This window comes from Vipera ursinii (genome assembly GCF_947247035.1).
Source record: "Vipera ursinii genome assembly, chromosome: 5".
Classification (NCBI taxonomy): domain Eukaryota; kingdom Metazoa; phylum Chordata; class Lepidosauria; order Squamata; family Viperidae; genus Vipera; species Vipera ursinii.
The window spans coordinates 91,111,727-91,129,538 of NC_139518.1; the positions used below are offsets into that span (position 1 = coordinate 91,111,727).

General features: G+C 39.5%; 1 protein-coding gene across 4 annotated transcripts in view; it reads right to left on the reverse strand.

Annotated features, from left to right (window-relative positions):
- Positions 1–17,189, reverse strand: part of MYOZ1 (myozenin 1) — a 32,279-nt gene extending 15,090 nt beyond the window's left edge. The window contains exons 1-4 of one of the 4 annotated variants that reach the window (XM_083364260.1): positions 17,010–17,189; positions 10,359–10,433; positions 6,293–6,385; positions 2,348–2,529 (exon numbers count right to left, since the gene is read on the reverse strand). In XM_083364260.1, coding sequence (XP_083220386.1) covers positions 2,348–2,529; positions 6,293–6,368 — 258 coding nt within the window. In that variant the 5' untranslated portion in view covers positions 6,369–6,385; positions 10,359–10,433; positions 17,010–17,189. Of the gene's footprint in view, positions 1–2,347; positions 2,552–6,292; positions 6,386–10,358; positions 10,434–17,009 lie in introns of all 4 variants that reach the window. The other 3 variants (XM_083364261.1, XM_083364262.1, XM_083364263.1) reach the window with 3 other exon arrangements.
- Between the last annotated feature and the right edge of the window lie 623 nt (positions 17,190–17,812).

Here is a 17,812-nt window from a genome sequence, read left to right on the forward strand (position 1 = left end):
ACTTGGAAGACGAGCGTAGGACAAGCGAGTTTGGAGTTGGAGAAGGCAAGCGAGGGAAGTAGGTCGGGTCATTGCTGGAGGCTCTTCAGCAGCCTCAAGGCGAGGCAAGGGGTGGGGGGTCCTTTCCACCAACATCTATCAGCCCATTTCTTCTGCGAAAGACTGGAGGGGCTGACCGGGCAAGGGAGCCGGCGCGCAGGGGGCGCAAGGCTCCTGCACGGAAAGCTGGCTGTGGCGTTCTTTAGGGGAAGGGGGCAGGGGGGCTTACAGAAATTGGGGAGAGCTGCTTTTTGGTTTCAAGAGAGGGGCCGCCCGCATTGGTGGAGGGGCGTGGCGCCTCTGGGCACGTGCAGAATGCCTTCCAGTCGCGGCCCAGGTAAGCCGCGGCTCCGCTGGGCGGGGCAGGAGCGCCCCTCCTTCCCAGCGAGGCGCTGAGCCCGGTGCGGGCAGCGGAGGCTACCGGGGTGCGGCTAGCGGGTTGGGGCGTGCGACGCTGGTTCTTTCCTCGGCAGGGAGGAAGGTGAGGCAGCGGCAGGGCAGGCCTGGCCCGGGAGTTGCCCTGGCTCCGAAGCCCTCTGGCTCTCCTGGGTGAAGGCAACGTCCGGGGAAGGGCGGGGGGCTGCTGCATGCTTTGGAGGGGAGGGAGGGAGGGGAGGGAGGGAGGACGCACCTCCAGATGGCCGTGCTTAGGGGGCCTCCTGCTAGCGACCCCCCCACACACACACATATGCCCAAGGGTATTTTCATGCAAGAATTTTGTACCTGTTCGAAAACAGCTCTGAATTTTGAGGTTGTTATAATGTTCGGAAAAATGTTCAGCCCTCCAGCATGTTCACTTCATCCAATCTGGCCCTCTTTGAAAAAAGTTTGGACACCCCTGATTTAGCTTATGAGTAGATTTTAGTGGGATATTCTTATTAGCACGTTGTTTGTAGTTATATTAAAGGGGAGTTAAAGCACATTATGAATTTGGTTAATTGTATATTATGCATAATTTTTATTTAGAATATGATTATCGTAACTATAATCCTGTATTTAGCTCTGGGAAGTGGGTGGGAAGTGGGTGGGTTTGGGGTGGGAGGGTTTTGGGGATATATTGTAAAATTTTGTTTTTGTAAAACTCTTTAATAAAGAAAAAAATATACATGTTCTTTGAGGAACTTGCAAGCCTTGGAGTTCTGCTTTATTTGTCTCTGTTGGAACCATGACAGCTGAGAGTGGGGCAGCCTTGTCTCTCCCCTCCCATCCCTTTGTTATGCAGAGACAAGGCTAGAATCAAAGAAAGAATGGCCCAGAAAGTAGCTGGAGGGCAAGAGGGCGAGGAGGAGGAGGAGGAGGAGGAGGCGGCCAGCAACAGACACACCTGCCTTCTCCCAGAGAATTCCGTTGAAGGCTGAGAGAGAGGAAGGGCATTGTGCCACAGGGGGAGATGAGCAACCTTCACCTATTGAGCGTAACCAGCCTCAGACTGGCACTGAAAAAAAAGTGCAAAACAAGTGATTTGGGGGGGGGAAAGCGGGAAGGAAAGGGATAGTAACCAAAATCTATAGTTAAGCTATAAAACAGAAAATGAATAAATATAAAATGAACAAGAAACAGATAGGAAGAGTGAGAACAGGAATTGCACGTATTTCAAAATTATTTTTGGTCTCTATTATAATTCATCATAAATATGTTTTTAATCTACCAAGAGATGGTTGTGCAGTACTTCCTAAGAACTGGACTGTAAAAAAACTGGATAGCAGCAGAGTTAGAGTTTTCATATATTTTTGCTGCAGTCTTGGAGTGATTCACATTAGTGAGCTCAGAATTAACATAAGAGTTGCAAGGGACCTTGGAGGTCTTCTAATCCAACTCTCTGCTTGAGCAAGAGACCCTATACGATTTCAGACAAATGGCTGTCCAGTCCCTTTTTAAAAGCTGCCAAATCTTAGAAAAGTAAGAAATTCTGTTCCTGCTGACCTGAACAATGTTTTGTCCCAACTTAATGAGGAAGATCAATGAATGAAAAACAAAACAAAAACAAAAGCAATTTTGTATGCCATTGACAATGTATCAGAACTACAGAATAAAACGGAAGGATAGAAACGATTAAAAAATGCTTTTCTTTTTAGATGCACACAAATTTACTATTTTTCTCCCCAAATGCAATTCTTGGTGCTTTCAAAAGGACAGGGCTTGAATGCAGCTATTCCAACTTTTCCCTTTTAGAGATTTTATGGTATGGAAAAGAAGTTGAGTGGATTACAAATGGAAATTCTCTTTCCATCTACATATGTATTACCTAGATGCAGTCTGACAATGTGAATTTACCAGATCATCCATTCCTGTTCCTGTTTGTACCTACCACAGAATTGCTGGTGAAAACATCAGGGTTGTTTTCATATATGAATTTCTCTACTCTCATCTGTCGAAGTTTAAACATCTTGGATCCCCTGTTGGTAAGGAGAGAGAGTTCTTCTAGCATCACATCCCTGGGAATGCTGATCTTCTTCCCCAGGTTCAGCTTGGACCCTTCTTGCGGCATGACTGAAGGGGTACAAGAAGAAGCCTATTATAAAAGCAGAAGAAGCCTATTATAAAACTTAACCCATGTTTCAGTTCCTCAGTCAAGGCTGCTAGAACAGCTTAACAACCTCTCTCTACCTAGTATTACTACTAAAAGTTGCTTTCCCTGACAGAATGCACTCATAAGAAGTTAAATGCCCAAGGATGAATTACAGGAGAAAACCACCATGTTCTGGAATTGCTAAGCCTTCTTCTCCTTTTCCCTTCCTTTCTTGAATATTTCTCTGTAGGTATCTTCATCTGGCTTTTTCTGGATCTGGCGTTATTGCTAGATCTTTAGGCCTACCTAGAGTGTCATCTGCAACTTAACCCAAAGCTAGTTTTGATTAATTATGTCCTGATCATGGCAAATGCAAATTATCTGCATCTCTAAATTGCTAGTCATTTCCACCATTCTGATTCAAGTTGAATTTGTCCCCGCAGTTTGCAACAGTGATAATATCTTCAACTTAAGCATGTTCTAAGGCAGGGCTTTTCAACCTTTCACAGATTGTACCACTTTTAGGATATGGCAGTATTTGAGTACCACCAGTCACCTAGCAAGGTGTCAAAAACTTGATGACCAAAAAAAAAAAAGGAAAAAAGTAACAGTTTGCTTAGTGACTGTTCAAAGTTACAACGGCACTGAAAAAGTGACTTATGACCATTTTTCACACTTATGACTGTTGAAGCATCTCCAGGATCATGTGATTTACATTTGGATGCTTGGCAACTGATTCATATTTATGACGGTCACAGTGTTCCAGGGTCATGTGATCCCCTTTTGCAAAATTTTGACAAGCAAAGTCAATGGCTGAGGGGTGTATGTGGCCAGGAAGGGACAAGGGGAGGGGGAGAGGCTGGTGGCCATGGCTTGAAAGGCCACTGTAAATTCCTGTACAAGAGCCGCACAGCCTTAAGAGCAGAGTGGTGGGAAGATATTTACAATGAGGAAGGGAGAAAAACAGGCAAGAAATACAGCAGGGGAGGGGTCAACCTCCAAGAGGAATGAGGAAAGGCACCATCCCCTGAAGGATACCAGCAAATGGCCCTTGCCCACTTCACACACCCGGCTCTGTGGACTCTGGGGGAGGGAACGCTGCGAGCAGCGTGAGAGTCCATGTTACTTGCACTATGCTGCCCAGCCCCTAGACTGCCTGGTTTTGGCAGGAAGCAGCACCCTCTCCTCACTGTGCGGCTGGGCTGGGTGGGGCAAACCTGGCAAGAAGCCGAACCTCCCTGGGCAGCGAGCGCATGGGGCCTGGCATCCTGGGAGACTGTTTTGCTTTGCAGGCTGATCTTGTTCTGAGTGCTTCCCTTTCACTGTTTTTTGCTGCCACCTGTGTGCATGCCTGGCATGGATGGCTGCCACAAAGTTGTAGATCTGGACGAACTGTTTGATCTCCTTTCCTCTCTCCCCCCTCTTCCTTCTTTTCTCTTTGGTGCAGCTCCATCTGACTCCTCCCAAGCCTGCGCCTCCCCCCCTCCCTCTCCCACCAAAACTGCCTCCTTTTATAGCCTCTCCTGTCTCTGCCCTCCTTTCTCTTCTGGGTGAACTGGAAATGCTGATCCTGGGGCCTTTGTCTTGCCCCAGCAGCCCTGTAGTTCATTATTCATTAAACACTAATGAATTGTAATAATAGAAAATTAAGAAAATATATTTTTTTAAAAAAGATGTTTATTAATGGTATCAACAGATTTGAGGTTAAAGTTGATTTGTTAAAAACTTGTATTTAGGATATGCTGTGTAAATAGATTTATGTCAAGATTGAATAGCTAAACTGCTTGCTAACCTCTGTCCCTACTCAACTTGCCATAGAAACAGGGAGGAGGGGAAACTTGGGAAAGAAAAGGGAGTGTTAAGAAGCCATCCATGGACTGTGAGAACCAAGGTCACAAAAGCAGGTGTCTGATGGAGAAGTTCTCATAACAAACCAAAGAAGTGAGATTATGGAAAGCCAGGGCTTTTTTTATCACAGAACACTCAGAACGGAGTTCCGGCACCTTTTTTGGATGGAACCTTGTAGGGTAGGCAAGGCAGGTTGTATGACATGTGTGAGTTCCGGCACCTTTTTCTTTTACAAAAAAAAAGCACTGTGGAAAGCTATTGTTAACTAACCAGATTTTCATGCAGGAAACTTAGAGTTGATTTTGCTTCTTCAGTACTGAGATATGCATTCAATAAAGTTTATCTTTTATGGCACCTGAAAGCTGTAAAATTTCCTCAATGTGGAATTTGCTAGCTGCACAGTTGACAATTTATGGGATAACCTTTAAATGTTAAAGATGTTAATGTGATGTTGAATTATATACCAAAACTTTAGGATATGACTGTTTACCAGCAATTATGGTTGTATTGAGCCTGGGAAATGAGGTGGGCAGTAAAAATAAATACTGTATATTTAAAAATGGGAAAAGTAATATTATTCTAGATGTTAAGGAATTCTTTTGGGAAATGGGTGATCTTCATACCATCCTTCCGTTCTCAGTGCACTAGTTTAACATCATGGTTTGAAAATCACTGTACCCACATTATTTACAGCATTAAAGGCAAAGGAAAGATCAATAAAACTAATTTCAGTAAGACATTTTCAGAATGTTTGAAGCACCCTTGTAAATGAGGCTATGCCATTAGTACTTCAAATGGCAAAATGCTAAATTTTTAGTAGTTTTTTGTGTGATTTTCACTGTAGTTCAAATAAAGATGGGCAAATGCATACTAGAAATTCTAATATGTGACTATCTCAACTCTTGGGAACATATAGTTCCTACTTGAGCTCAATATTTGCTGTCTAAGATTTCATTTAAACTTCTGCCTCAATACAGCTGATGGCTTGACTGTAATCTTCCCTTTCTCCTCTTCCATTACTGATTCTTATTACTGATTACTATATCATATCACTAACTTTCCCTGAAAAACCAGGCCAGTTGGCCTCACTGAAATCTAGTAGGATGAAGGGGACATGTGAACATCTCCTAAATATGCCAAGTTATTAGGAATAACATGTAGCTTAAGAAGGAATTCCATCTCTCTGATTTGTTACTCTGCCTGATGTTGGGAAGACTACATTTGATGTTGGGACTGCCTTTCTTCCGCCAGAACAACTATCTCCTAATTAAATTAATCAAGTAGTCCAAGACATGTAGTTGAAAACTCCTGGGATTGGTGACTTTGAGAGATTTTAACATTCACAACTGAGGCTGCCTTATTTTAACCTATCTGAAGATGAGTAAAGCTATAAACTCCTGAATTCTGTGGGAGAATGGGAGACATTCTTGCAGCTTTAACTGCTGATCCTACATAAGTCTGAATGTTAATTAGTATGATTGAAAATCATGGACATCTAAAATATCTCCTCTGTGTCCTCAACCAAATATAGTTTTACTGACTCCTTAGCTTTCTATAGAGCTGAATGAACTAAAACAATTGACTTAATGACATAAAAACAGGTGTTGAATGACCTCGATATTTTTACATTCATGAGAAACACCTGTTTTTTCCTTTGGATTTCAACCTCTGTGGTTGTAATTTGTTTCCAAATGTGTTGCTCTTTGGCTATCACCATAATTTTATCATAATTTCCTTCTCCATCTCTTTGTCTTATCAAAAACTGTAGTTCTACATATTATGTCGAAGTGATTCCTCTGTGTGGGAGAATAACCTCTATGTTTTTTGTAAATCATTCTCTAGATACTAGGGAAGAATTATTGGAAAAGGAATTTGTGTTCATGGGATATCTCTTACCTTCTTGGGTTAATTCTAAAATGAGTTTAGTAGGTTTTCTCTTCTTTTTGGGAGCTGGGGTTCCTGCAAGAGGCATGCTGTTCGAGGGGTTTTCTGTGTGAGAATGGAATAGTGGAATGAATCTGATTCTTGTAAGATGCATATGCAGAACTAATGATGTTTCATGATGGAGCAATTTTAAATTCCACATATCTATATAAAAGGTGACAGCCACCTTTATGTCCCCAAACAAAAGGACATAAAAGTGCATACCGAACCCTTCTGCATTTTCCCAGGCAAACCCATCACCAAAATTGCCCAACATACCAAAGAGCTAGTTGCAAAATCATTTTTCCCTGATGAGACCCAGTTTGGAATATTGTGTCCAATACTGAGCATTCAAATTAAATAAGATAATGACAAATTGGAGCAGCTTCAGAAAAGGTCCAGCATGATGAGTGGTCTTTAAAACCAATTCCTGCCACATGAAAGGGAAAGTTTTCTTTCAATTGAGACTTTTAAATACAGACTGGATTGATGTTCTGACAGTAAGCAAGCTGTTAGAGTAGATGATCTCAAATGTCCTTTCCAGGATTACGATTGTAGATGATCTAAAAGCAATGTACTTATTCCAAGATCTTTACAGGCTGGCAGAATTAACTAGTTCCAAATCTAACATTGGCATTGTGTAAATCAGCTCCTGAATAACAGAATAGCAGAGTTGGAAAGAAATCTTGGTTTGAATAAGACTTTGGACTGAATCAGTTTGGAATTTGATAAAGTTCGCCCTGTCTTTATTACTGTCATTTCAAATTAAGGTTCAATTGGATACTCTCACATTAGTCTACATGGCAGATTGTTTCCTGTAACCTTAATTATGTAATTACTTGCCATTAATTGAAAATAAATCTGCAAATTTATTTTATCTCTTTTATCTATTATTGTATTATTGTAATGAAGTTATACTGTGACGTTATTGTATCAATGTTTATATTTCTGCAAGTTAGCCTGTTATAATAAATATGTATCCTTAATTGATTTATCATATTCAGTTAATCAAAATTTTCTATAGAGCTATAGCAATGTTTTTTATCGCACTGTGATACACAAAATAATAACCATGAAGAGTCTACTGCTCATGCTCAAAGGTCAAAGGTACTCTGATTCTCAGTATAAGTTGCTTTGATATGAATGTGTGAGACTGTTGTTGTATGCATATATTTCTTTCAGGCTTCTTAGAGGTGTCATTGGCTATTATAGAGTGAGATTGTTGTATTAGGTAAGACTTTGTCTAACCCAGTAGGGTTTTATCATAAAAAAATCATAAAAAAAACAAATGACTGCTTGATGGTAATTGCTCCTGAGTGAAATAATGGTACATGCTCTGCTGCCTTTACTTTTCAGGGACATTGTTTAGATGCCCAATGCACCTTTTTATCTGAGGCAACACTTTCTAAAAGGGTTGTTTGTTAGAAGAAAAAGTGCAATGTATCATCACAATCATTTAGAGTGGAAGGGATAGGAAGTACTTAATCAAGCTCCCAATTCCAGCTCTTGTATAGTGCTTAGCATAATGAGTTTAGCCCAGTTTTCATAATGAGAACTGTAACGTGGCAGAACAGAATGAGTGAGCCAGAACTGAAAGTCATATTTGCTTCCTGGATTCTAGTTTCCTGTAACATTCTATGACATTGAAGTCTACTAGCAATAGCATTTATATACACTTATATACCATACTTCATGAGTTCTCTCTAAGCAGTTTACAGAGTCAGCATATTGCCCCCAACAATCTGGGTCCTCATTTTACTGACCTCAGAAAGATGGAAGGCTGAGTCAACCCTGAGCCAGTCAAGATCGAACTTCAGGCAGTGGGCAGAATAAAGTGCAGGATTGCACTTTAACTGCTGCACCACCAGGGCTCTTCTACTATTGGTGCTACATAAAAACATAATTTCAAGGCAACCTGACTTGTCGATGGGAAAAGCTGTGAGGAACAGTAGTTGTCAGTTACTGTCCCAAAAATATGATATAGTAATTAGGTAATTCAAGTATTGTTAAAGGCATGTGTGGTAGAATTGATAGGTGAGCTAATCACAGTCCAGCCTAGGGTTCAAACACATAAAATTCTACATGGACAATTAACATTTAGTGGTTGTAAAACAGAAACATAGATTAGAATTCCAGTTTGTTAGGACATAGAAGGTAGAAAGAAAAGCTGCCACAGCTGCAAAACCTGATCTATTGGAAATAAGACCTTGCTCCTTGTAGGTTCTCAAAGTGGTGTTCCAGGGCAGAAAGAAGACAAACTCCACTGTTTGAACTGTCCTGTCTCATCTACAGATTTAGACTATTAGAGAGGATCTAGCAGGCCATGGGGAGCTCAGGTTTATAAAAATATGTAGGATTCCAGCAGATGGTAGGCATGCCTATCCAATCTCCAAACTGTGAGGAGACAAGCTTGCTCAGATTTCTAATGCAGTCTCTTTCCAGGGATTCTCTCCAGCTTTGTTATTAAGATCAAAATACCTAGAATAAGATGGCCCTGCTTACATCACCATAATGATCTGCTGCAGTGCAGTGGCTGAGAGGTGGGAGCAGGTTAACAGTGTGAAAATGGCTGGCATAATTGGGTAATCAGATCCTGGCCACTTTTTGTGCAATGCTCCTTATGGAGTGAGGCTTTGATGGCTGGGTTGCACCCACCATTATCACACTGTTAATTCTTCCACAGATGACTCTGCTGCAGTGTTAACCTGTCTGAGCTCTACCTTCTCTTTTGTTTGGTTCCCATTAGAACTATGAATTTCTATAGATTCCTAAATGTTCTGCCTGGGATAGAAACAATTCACCTCATTATATTTTGATTTTTTTTATAGCCAGATTTTCTGTGGTGTAGCATTGCAGCTATGTTGCATTGTGTCTCCATATGTCTTACATATATGTATTTGCAAGGCTATGGGTCTTTTGCTGGGGGTGAGGGAGGCTCTAAGTTTTCCTGAGACATAGTGGCCAAAACTAAATGTAGACTTATGGTCTTGAATTGGAATACCCTGGTAACAAGTCTAGCTAGATTACTTGGTGGAACTATTGCAGAACATATGTAGCTTTCAGTTCCCTAAACTTTTGATGCTGGAATGGGTGGAAATATTGTGTATTGGTATGGAAATTTGCGTACTTGTGTGGGCATTGTTTTATGCTTTTTATCTTCATTAGTTGTTAGCATGATGTCATTTCCACATGGGGTTTGGCCCTGCTTCCAGAGAGGCGCTGTTTTCAAAGCACTGCCACACCTTCTTATCCCTTATTGGGCTGCCAAAAAATTCAAAATTGGAAAACATCTGTTTTTGCAATTTGAGACACATGAACTCCAGGGAGGTGACGGTGTTCCATTGGTAGGGACTTCTGTCAATGCCTGGCTTCTTCCCTTCTTCCCATCCCTTCCCTTCCCCTCCCTTTTCTTCCCAAGGCCTCTGAAACTCCCTAGTGGCCTCACATGAGATACAAGGGCTGCTTTGGGCTGCCAGGCTAGCTTTCCTTGTCCTCACCCAGAACTAACATGGTGAAGCCATTTGGGAAGAGATGGAGTGGAAGTGGGGAAGGCTGACTGCTTCATCCCTTATCATTGCAGGGAGCCTCTCTCGCAATGGCTGTAGTGAATGTAACCCAGGTCACTGAGAGAAGATTTCAGACATCTTGGGGACTACTATACGGAGAGTCCAGAGATGTCCTCTAAGATGTGTGGCCATATGAATCTTCAAAATAAAAAAATCAATAAAAAAATATCAAAGAAGGAATAGGGTCACTGCAGAAAGAAATGGGAAGTGGCCATCATCTATACACATCATGGAAAATTAATGAAAACATGGAGGAACAAATTATCCTGTTAACTTCAGTAAGAGAACAGAGGAACTGTTCCAAAGAAAATATAAAAATAAAGCCCTGTGAAAAAAGTAAGGAAAATGTTTAATTGTATTGACTCAAACATTTCTATTACTTGTGATGGTTTCTGGTCTTATAGACTCCATGGGGTTAAGATGAGGTTATAGGATTCCACTGTACAATAACTGAGACAAGTAAGTAAACTTACCTGGAGCTTTTTTGATTCTTTTTCAAGAGTTTGATATCAAGGATGAAGTTACAAGTTTGTTTAGAGGAAATGCACCTGTAGAAAGAATAATAAACATATAATGGTACAGGAAAAGTACCTATGGCATTGGATAGAATTTATTCTAGGTATGTATTTTAGTGTATATAAGAATAAGAATGTGAAGTGTGACATAACAGGAATAATTCAAATATTATTTTAGATTGTATCAAGTGAACTGTGCTTTGTTCTGTTTTGCTCTGGTCAATTCCTACCTTGAATGTTCAGTTCTGGGCACTACGTGCAAAGAAAAAACAACAGATAAGTGGATGGCGTGAAGAGACAGATATTCAGGGACTGGCAGATATAAAATGAGATTGAGGGAAGTGAGTTTGTTCAGACTCAAGTAGAGAAAATAATAGTGGAGATATGATATGTAGTATATTATATAACACCAGGGCTTTTTTTCTCATAGAACGCTCAGAACGGAGTTCCGGCACCTTTTTTGGATGGAACCTTGTAGGGTAGGCAAGGCAGGTTGTATGACATGAGTTCCAGCACCTTTTTCTTTTACAAAAAAGCACTGTATAACACATACTGTAACTCTTCAGATATTTGAAGAAGATAAGCCTTGACCTATTCTCCATCGACTGTCTACTCATGAAATGTTATATGGAATCCCTTAACCCTTTCTTCATTTTCATAATAGGAATGGAGAGGAAGGGAAAAGAGTATTTCAAAATTATGACCAGCATGGAAGAAGCAGTCAAGATGAACTTGATGATAACTGAAGCATGCATGCAGCATTGCCAGCTGAGCCACTGGCTTATTGACTTTCCTGCCAATCCTCATGGCTAAAAGGGAATACATTTTGTATTAAAAATCTGTGGCTTTTTTGCTTAATATGTATGTTTGGTCGGTTTTGAGACATCCCATGTGGATTTTTTTATTTAAGGGTCCACAAAGTTCTAAGCTCCTACTAAGTATTCTACCTCATTGGTTTACCCCAAGAACCTTTCTCAGTTGCTCCCTATTTACCAACCTCTTAGCCCAAATTGTGGATGAGTTTTTACCCTGATTAAAAATGATATGCTGCCATCAGCACACTTAAGATGGTGAGCCAACAAAGAACATACTTCACTACTGACCTTTTTATTTATCTTGGCATATTATTTTAAAAAAATAATAATTTTATTTAAGTATGGCAGAAGTATAAAAGGCAAAGATTCTATTCTCTTCCTGCTTGCAGATAATGCAGTAACAACTAGGCCTGTTGCCCAATGTTATGTAATGCCCTATGCACTCCATGCAGTCAAGATTTTTAGACTACCATGGTCTATTATCCTATTTAAATTTTTATGCAATAGCCAGTATGTTGTTGGTTAACAGCTACTCTTGAGTTTGGCAGTTTTCTGACTGTATTCCTATAGTTTTTAATGATTTGTACTATTCAAGCTGGTGAAGTTTTCTGGGATATCCTTCTACTTAAAGTAGTCCAGATTGACTGCAGTTAATGAATAGGGGGCTTCTCCAGTAGCTAGAAATGTGATGTTGCTCTCTGGAATGAGAAGATTTCCTGGAAATACCATTCCAGAGCAGAGAATAATAATGTTAAATTATATAAAAGCAGGTCCCAACTGAATGTTAGAAAAAAGTTGGATTTTTACCAAGGAAGTGGTGTGCTCCCTTCTATGTGAGGATTTCAAGCACAGATTGAACATCCATTCGTCTTTTGTTGGATTTCTGACCAACAAGCAAGACATTGAGCTTGATGTCCAAAATGGTGGGAGTAGCTTTGTGCAACCAAATCAGGTGTGCCAAGAAAAACAGAAATAAAACTTGCAATTTACAAAATAATTTCTGGAGACTTGTACACAACAAAGAAGGAATATTTATTAGTGAGTTAAAGAAAGACCTTGTAGACTATTAGACTACATGGAACCTGGCATATACAAAGGAAGGATTGTGTAAACAACAAGAAGGAGCTAGACGTGATGACAGCTTTGAGAGCATTTAACCCAGTGTTTTCAAACTTAGCAACTTTATGATGCTTAGGCTTCAACTCCCAAAATTCCCCCAGCTAGCAATGCTGTCTAGGAAATTCTGGGATATGAAGTCCATACATCTCAAAGTTGCCAAGTGTGAAAAATAATGGTCTAACCAATTAGAAGAATGTTAGGTAGTTTCCAAGAATGGGAGATAAAGAATGAAATACAATACCTACACCCAGTGCTTTTTTTTGTAAAAGAAAAAGGTGCCGGAACTCATACATGACATACAACCAGCCTTGCCTACCCTACAAGGTTCCATCCAAAAAAGGTGCCAGAACTCCGTTCTGAGCGTTCTATGACAAAAAAGCCCTGCCTACACCTTTTCCATATGATTGAAGCTCCACCCCTGTATCATGTGTCCTAGTGATTGACCTGAAAGTCAGAATCATAGAATAACAGAGTTGGAAGGGACCTTTGAGGTGGTCTTCTAGTCCAACCCCCTGCTCAAGCAGGAAACTCTATACCATTTCAGACAAATAGCTGTCCAATCTCTTCTTTAAAAACCTCCAGTGTTGGAGCAACCACAACTTCTGGAGGCAAGTTGTCCTACTGATTAATTATTCTGTCAGGAAATTTCTCCTTAGTTCTAGGTTGGTTCTCTTCTTGGTTAGTTTCCATCCATTGCTTATTGTCCTACCTTTGGATGTTTTGGAGAATAGGTTGACCCCCTCTTCTTTGTGGCAGCCTCTTAGCTATTGGAATACTGCTATCATACCATCTCTAGTCCATATTTTCATTAAACTAGACATACCCAATTCCTGAAACCATTCTTCATATGTTTTGTCTTACAGTCCCCTAATCATCTTTGTTGCTCTTCTCTGCACTCATTCTAGAGAGTCAACATCTTTTTTATATCATGGCGACCAAAACTGATTGCAATGTCCAAGCGTGGTCTTACATCATAAAGTGGTATTAACACTTCACATGATCTTGATTCTATCCCTCTGTTAATGCAGCCTAGAAGTACTGTGCTTTGACTTCCTCTACTGCTCTAAGTGGCTAGTAGGATGAAAATGCTTGTCATGTATGAATCTTCAACAGAAAATGTTCCTGGAAGTGTTCAGATTCTATTATCAGGGGAGTGACTGCTTAGCTGAGGAGACAGTTTATTAGTGCTTCAGAATTCCATAATAGAAATAATATAAAATTAATCTGGGTTATCCAGATGATGGGTTTCTGGCAAAAATGGATAGCACTTCACATGGAGGGATAAATATATATTTATTAATATTTATGTTTTAATATAGAGGATAAGAAAAATGAAGACAATTTAGTAAGAACACAGGAAGCAAAATAGAAAAACCATCTGATACACAGGTCTTTTTAATGCGTTTTATTTTAAGGGGCTTCGATAGAAAATCATCTGTGGGCTTTGTGTGTTAATTCTGTAGACTTTTGTACTTATACATGAGAAAGGCCATTTAAGCAATTTAATAATAAAAAATAGAAATAAAGTCTATGCTAGACATTTGACATATTCAAAAGGCCTCCTCCACCTAGGCTGCAAAAATCTGATGCATTTGGGTGAATGTACAATATGCATTCAGCAGTGCAATTTTAATACACAAATTTAATGCACAAAATCATAGTTGTTTTATTTTTCAGAAGTGCTTGCTCCCATAGACTCTCAGCCCATAACTACAATCTTAACTTATTTCATAAACTGAACATCATTAAATTCATGGTTCTTTTATTTATTGTCTGCATATTATGTCTTTCCTCCAGTGGCTCAAGACTGCATCAGATTGGACTATTTTATTTTCCTTAAATTCACTGAGCCAGTTTGGTCTAGTGCAGGGGTCCCTGCGAGACAATATTCCAGGGGGTGCGAAAACTTGGGTTTTCAAAATTATAGTGTATATGCATAATATGTTGCTGTTATTTCAAACTTTTGTAAGGGGTGCAAGAATATATCAGAAGCATTTTAGGGGTGCAGGGTATAGAAAAGGTTGGGAGCCACTGGTCTAGTAGTTAAGGCGTCAACCCAGGAAAGGGTGAGTTCTAGCACTGCCTGAGGCATAGGAGCTGGCTGGGTGACTTTGAGCCAGTCCTTCTGACTCAGCCCAACTCACTTCACAGGGTTGTTGTTATGGGAAAAATGGAAGGAGGAAGGAGTACTGTCCATGTTTGCTGCCTTTATTATTATAAAATAATAAAGGCAGGGAAATAAATGGAATAACTGAGGAGGCTATCCCAATTTGCTTTATTACTAAGAAGGGATGTTAATGTCTCTCAGTCCAAATTATATTTGAGAAAGTAGGTTTATTTATGTTTTCAAGCAATTACTTTACAATGAAAAATGAGGAAGTCTCTTGTAGCAGTGCTTCCACTAGGTATTGATATTTTCAACCTTTTTATTTCAGTTTTCTCTGCAGTAGTTTTTTCCATCATTATTTCACCAATAACTTTGCCATGTATAAAACATAGTACTAACATTTCTTTTGATCTTCATATAATGTATTATTGCTATATATTTTTTAGTTAAAAAACAACAGCCTTTGTTTCTCATCCATAAATAATGACAACTATATATCTCCCTGCTTGTCTTTCTAGTATGATATTATATTGGAATATTAATATTATATTGGAATATGATATTTTAGAAAAAGTTAAGATGGAGATCCCATCTTTTCTTGCTTACCTAACAAACTATATTTAGCATCCAAGCCATCTCTCTGACATTTCTCTATGTCATCAGCACCTACACTTTTAAAGGCATATTGGCTCTGTTCCCTATATCTAGATATATGAAGATAGTTTTACTGGAGATTCAAAAAATACTATGAAATCTTGCAGCATTATAGAAGCAAGCTGAACATTCATTATATTTCTTCCATAATCTCCCCACTCTATTATCCATTGTCTTTTCTTGGCTCAGCATACAGTATTTTATCTATAGGATGATAGTTAAAACAAATCATAAATATAGATATATCTTTTCACTAGACAGAAGTTATTAATATAATAAATGAAGAGATACAATTTGTTGAACATTTATATCTTTAATATAGTCTTGAGGTGAATCTTTCAAAGATAGGATGTTTCCTTCTCAAAAAAAAAGATTGTAAGCAGTAAAAAAATCTTTTTTTTTCATGGACAGATTATTTACATCAAAATGTTAAATACTAGCATGGAAAAATTGAATGACAAAATCCTTAGAAATAACAATATCCATATTTTCTACGAATTCAATTGCCTTGGAACAGAGGAAACAGGTAGCTTTTTTTCTGTACCCTGGAAGAATTGTTCATGCTTGAAAAAAGGAATTCAACAAATCAATTTTATTTGTCTTGATTTGCTATCCCAAATTAATTCTGAAACTGTGGGTGTGTTTAAAAATGAAACAAGCATTGAACTGAAATTTGAGTTGTAGTAAAATAAAGAGGACATCCCTGACCAATGGTATAATTATAGAGTTCAGACATCCATGGAGCTGATTCCTCCTTCTATTTAAAGTAGAAGGAAAAACTGGCTAGCTGGACTTCTAAATTCTGTTGGTTCTGCCATCTCTTCTCCAGGATCCAACTAGAATTGCAGGCATAAACAGAGAGGATTTATAAAGTGTACCCATTTTAAATAATGAAAGGCTATTATTTCATCTGCCCATTTGGGCAGAAGACTGTATTTCTCTCTCATGCTCTCTTTCTCCACATAATAATTCCTGATTTACACTCCTCTATTCTGGTCAGGGTATTCGGCTCTGCTCAAAGTCAATCTATTTTAATAGTATTTTTTAATTTTTTTAGGTGAAGTGTGAAGGCTGACCTTTGCTATGGACACTTTAGTCAACGGATAAGAGGTCTATGTCCTTCAACAAAATGACTTCTGGGTGGGGTTTAATTACTAATTTAGATCAGTTTTCTATTAGAAGTGTTGAATCTGTGTCATCTTTTTGGCAAATGCCAACCTGTCTCATGCAGTTACAAAATTGGGGCAGCAGTAGAGAGAATAAAGCTGGGAAGTTTTATTTTTGCATTGACAAGACAGCAGTCATTCTAGCTTATCACGTGGGGAATGGTAGGGAATTTCTGCTCTATTAGTGAAATAAGTTAGCAAGCAGGACAGCCTGGGAGAAGGAAATACTGAAATACATCCAAGAAGAAGATCCAATCTCTTTTGACATTCACCAAGGCCAAGAAAATGACAGGAAAAGCTGGGCAGCCATCCAAAATGCTCCAGACAGCTAATTCAGAATGCTAAAGCTTCTAAGGACAGTCAGTGAAAATGTTGAATGGATTGCTTCAACCATAAAGGGATTTCAGTGGATTCTTACAGCATTCAGGAATTCTAAGTGAATATTTTTCCTGTGGCCCGTTTTTCTAATGGAAGAAAAGGCTCCTGCTGGATTTGGTTGACAAAGATCACTCCAAAGTAAGCCAACATTTAGTGTTCAGAGAGAGGAAAGAGGATTTCAATAGAAGTCAGTCGACACAAGTGCTTCTGTTGGCACCTTTGCCTTTTATCACAATGCTTTTCTTGATAACCCTCTATCCCAACAGTCAACTGCTAGCAAAAAATGCGAGATAATGCTGATTTTAGACATTTTGTTCTTTTATCTCCCTTTCTAGTTATCTTTACTGTCTTATAACCACAGAGAACTCACCTTAGGCACACATCCACAGGCTGCTCGACGGAGCCTCCGGTAGCAAGAGCAGGGATTGGTGTCTCTGGGCTCCCTTGTTGAAGGATTCTGCAGGAGGCTTGGTAACCGGTGACCCTCCAGGGCCTGCACACCCTGCTCCTGGTCTGCACAGCACAAAGTGCTGATGGGGAGTGCTTTGCATTTGACTCTTGGAGATTTTGCTCACACAGGCATCCTGGAGTTATTAATAGTTAATGGGAACTCAGAGTCCAAGGATCTCAGATAGCATCAGCAGGGGCAAAGCTGGGAAGGGGGAAAGGACATTTTAGCATCCCTCAATAAGCAACTCCAGGACCAGGTCCAAACATCCCTCTCTTCCCGCAGACAGCATTGTTTACATTTGTATAAATATGATGTGTACTCCATATGGTTCCAGTAAATCACATAAATCCATTGATGATGGCATGGCAAGCAGAACTCCAGAGCTTCATAGTATGCAGGTTAATGGCTCCATGTCAGATGGTTATCTGTTGCTTTTTTTCCCTATTCTTCAGTCTTAGAAAGAAAGCATGTTATTTTCAAATTTGCAGGTTTATCAACACAAGAATTAAATAAAATATTATTTAAGTGTAAAAGCCGTTTATAAACTGCCTATGTAGAAAGGATCTCTGATGTGAAGGAAACTATGGAAGGAACTTTTCCTGAAAAAACGAAAGGTTGAGATGGGGGAAAAATTGACAGAAGGAGGTATTGTAAAAAACCCACAGAATAATAAATATGAAAAGACCAGGCAGTGAGGAAAGGTCACACAGTGGCTACATAGA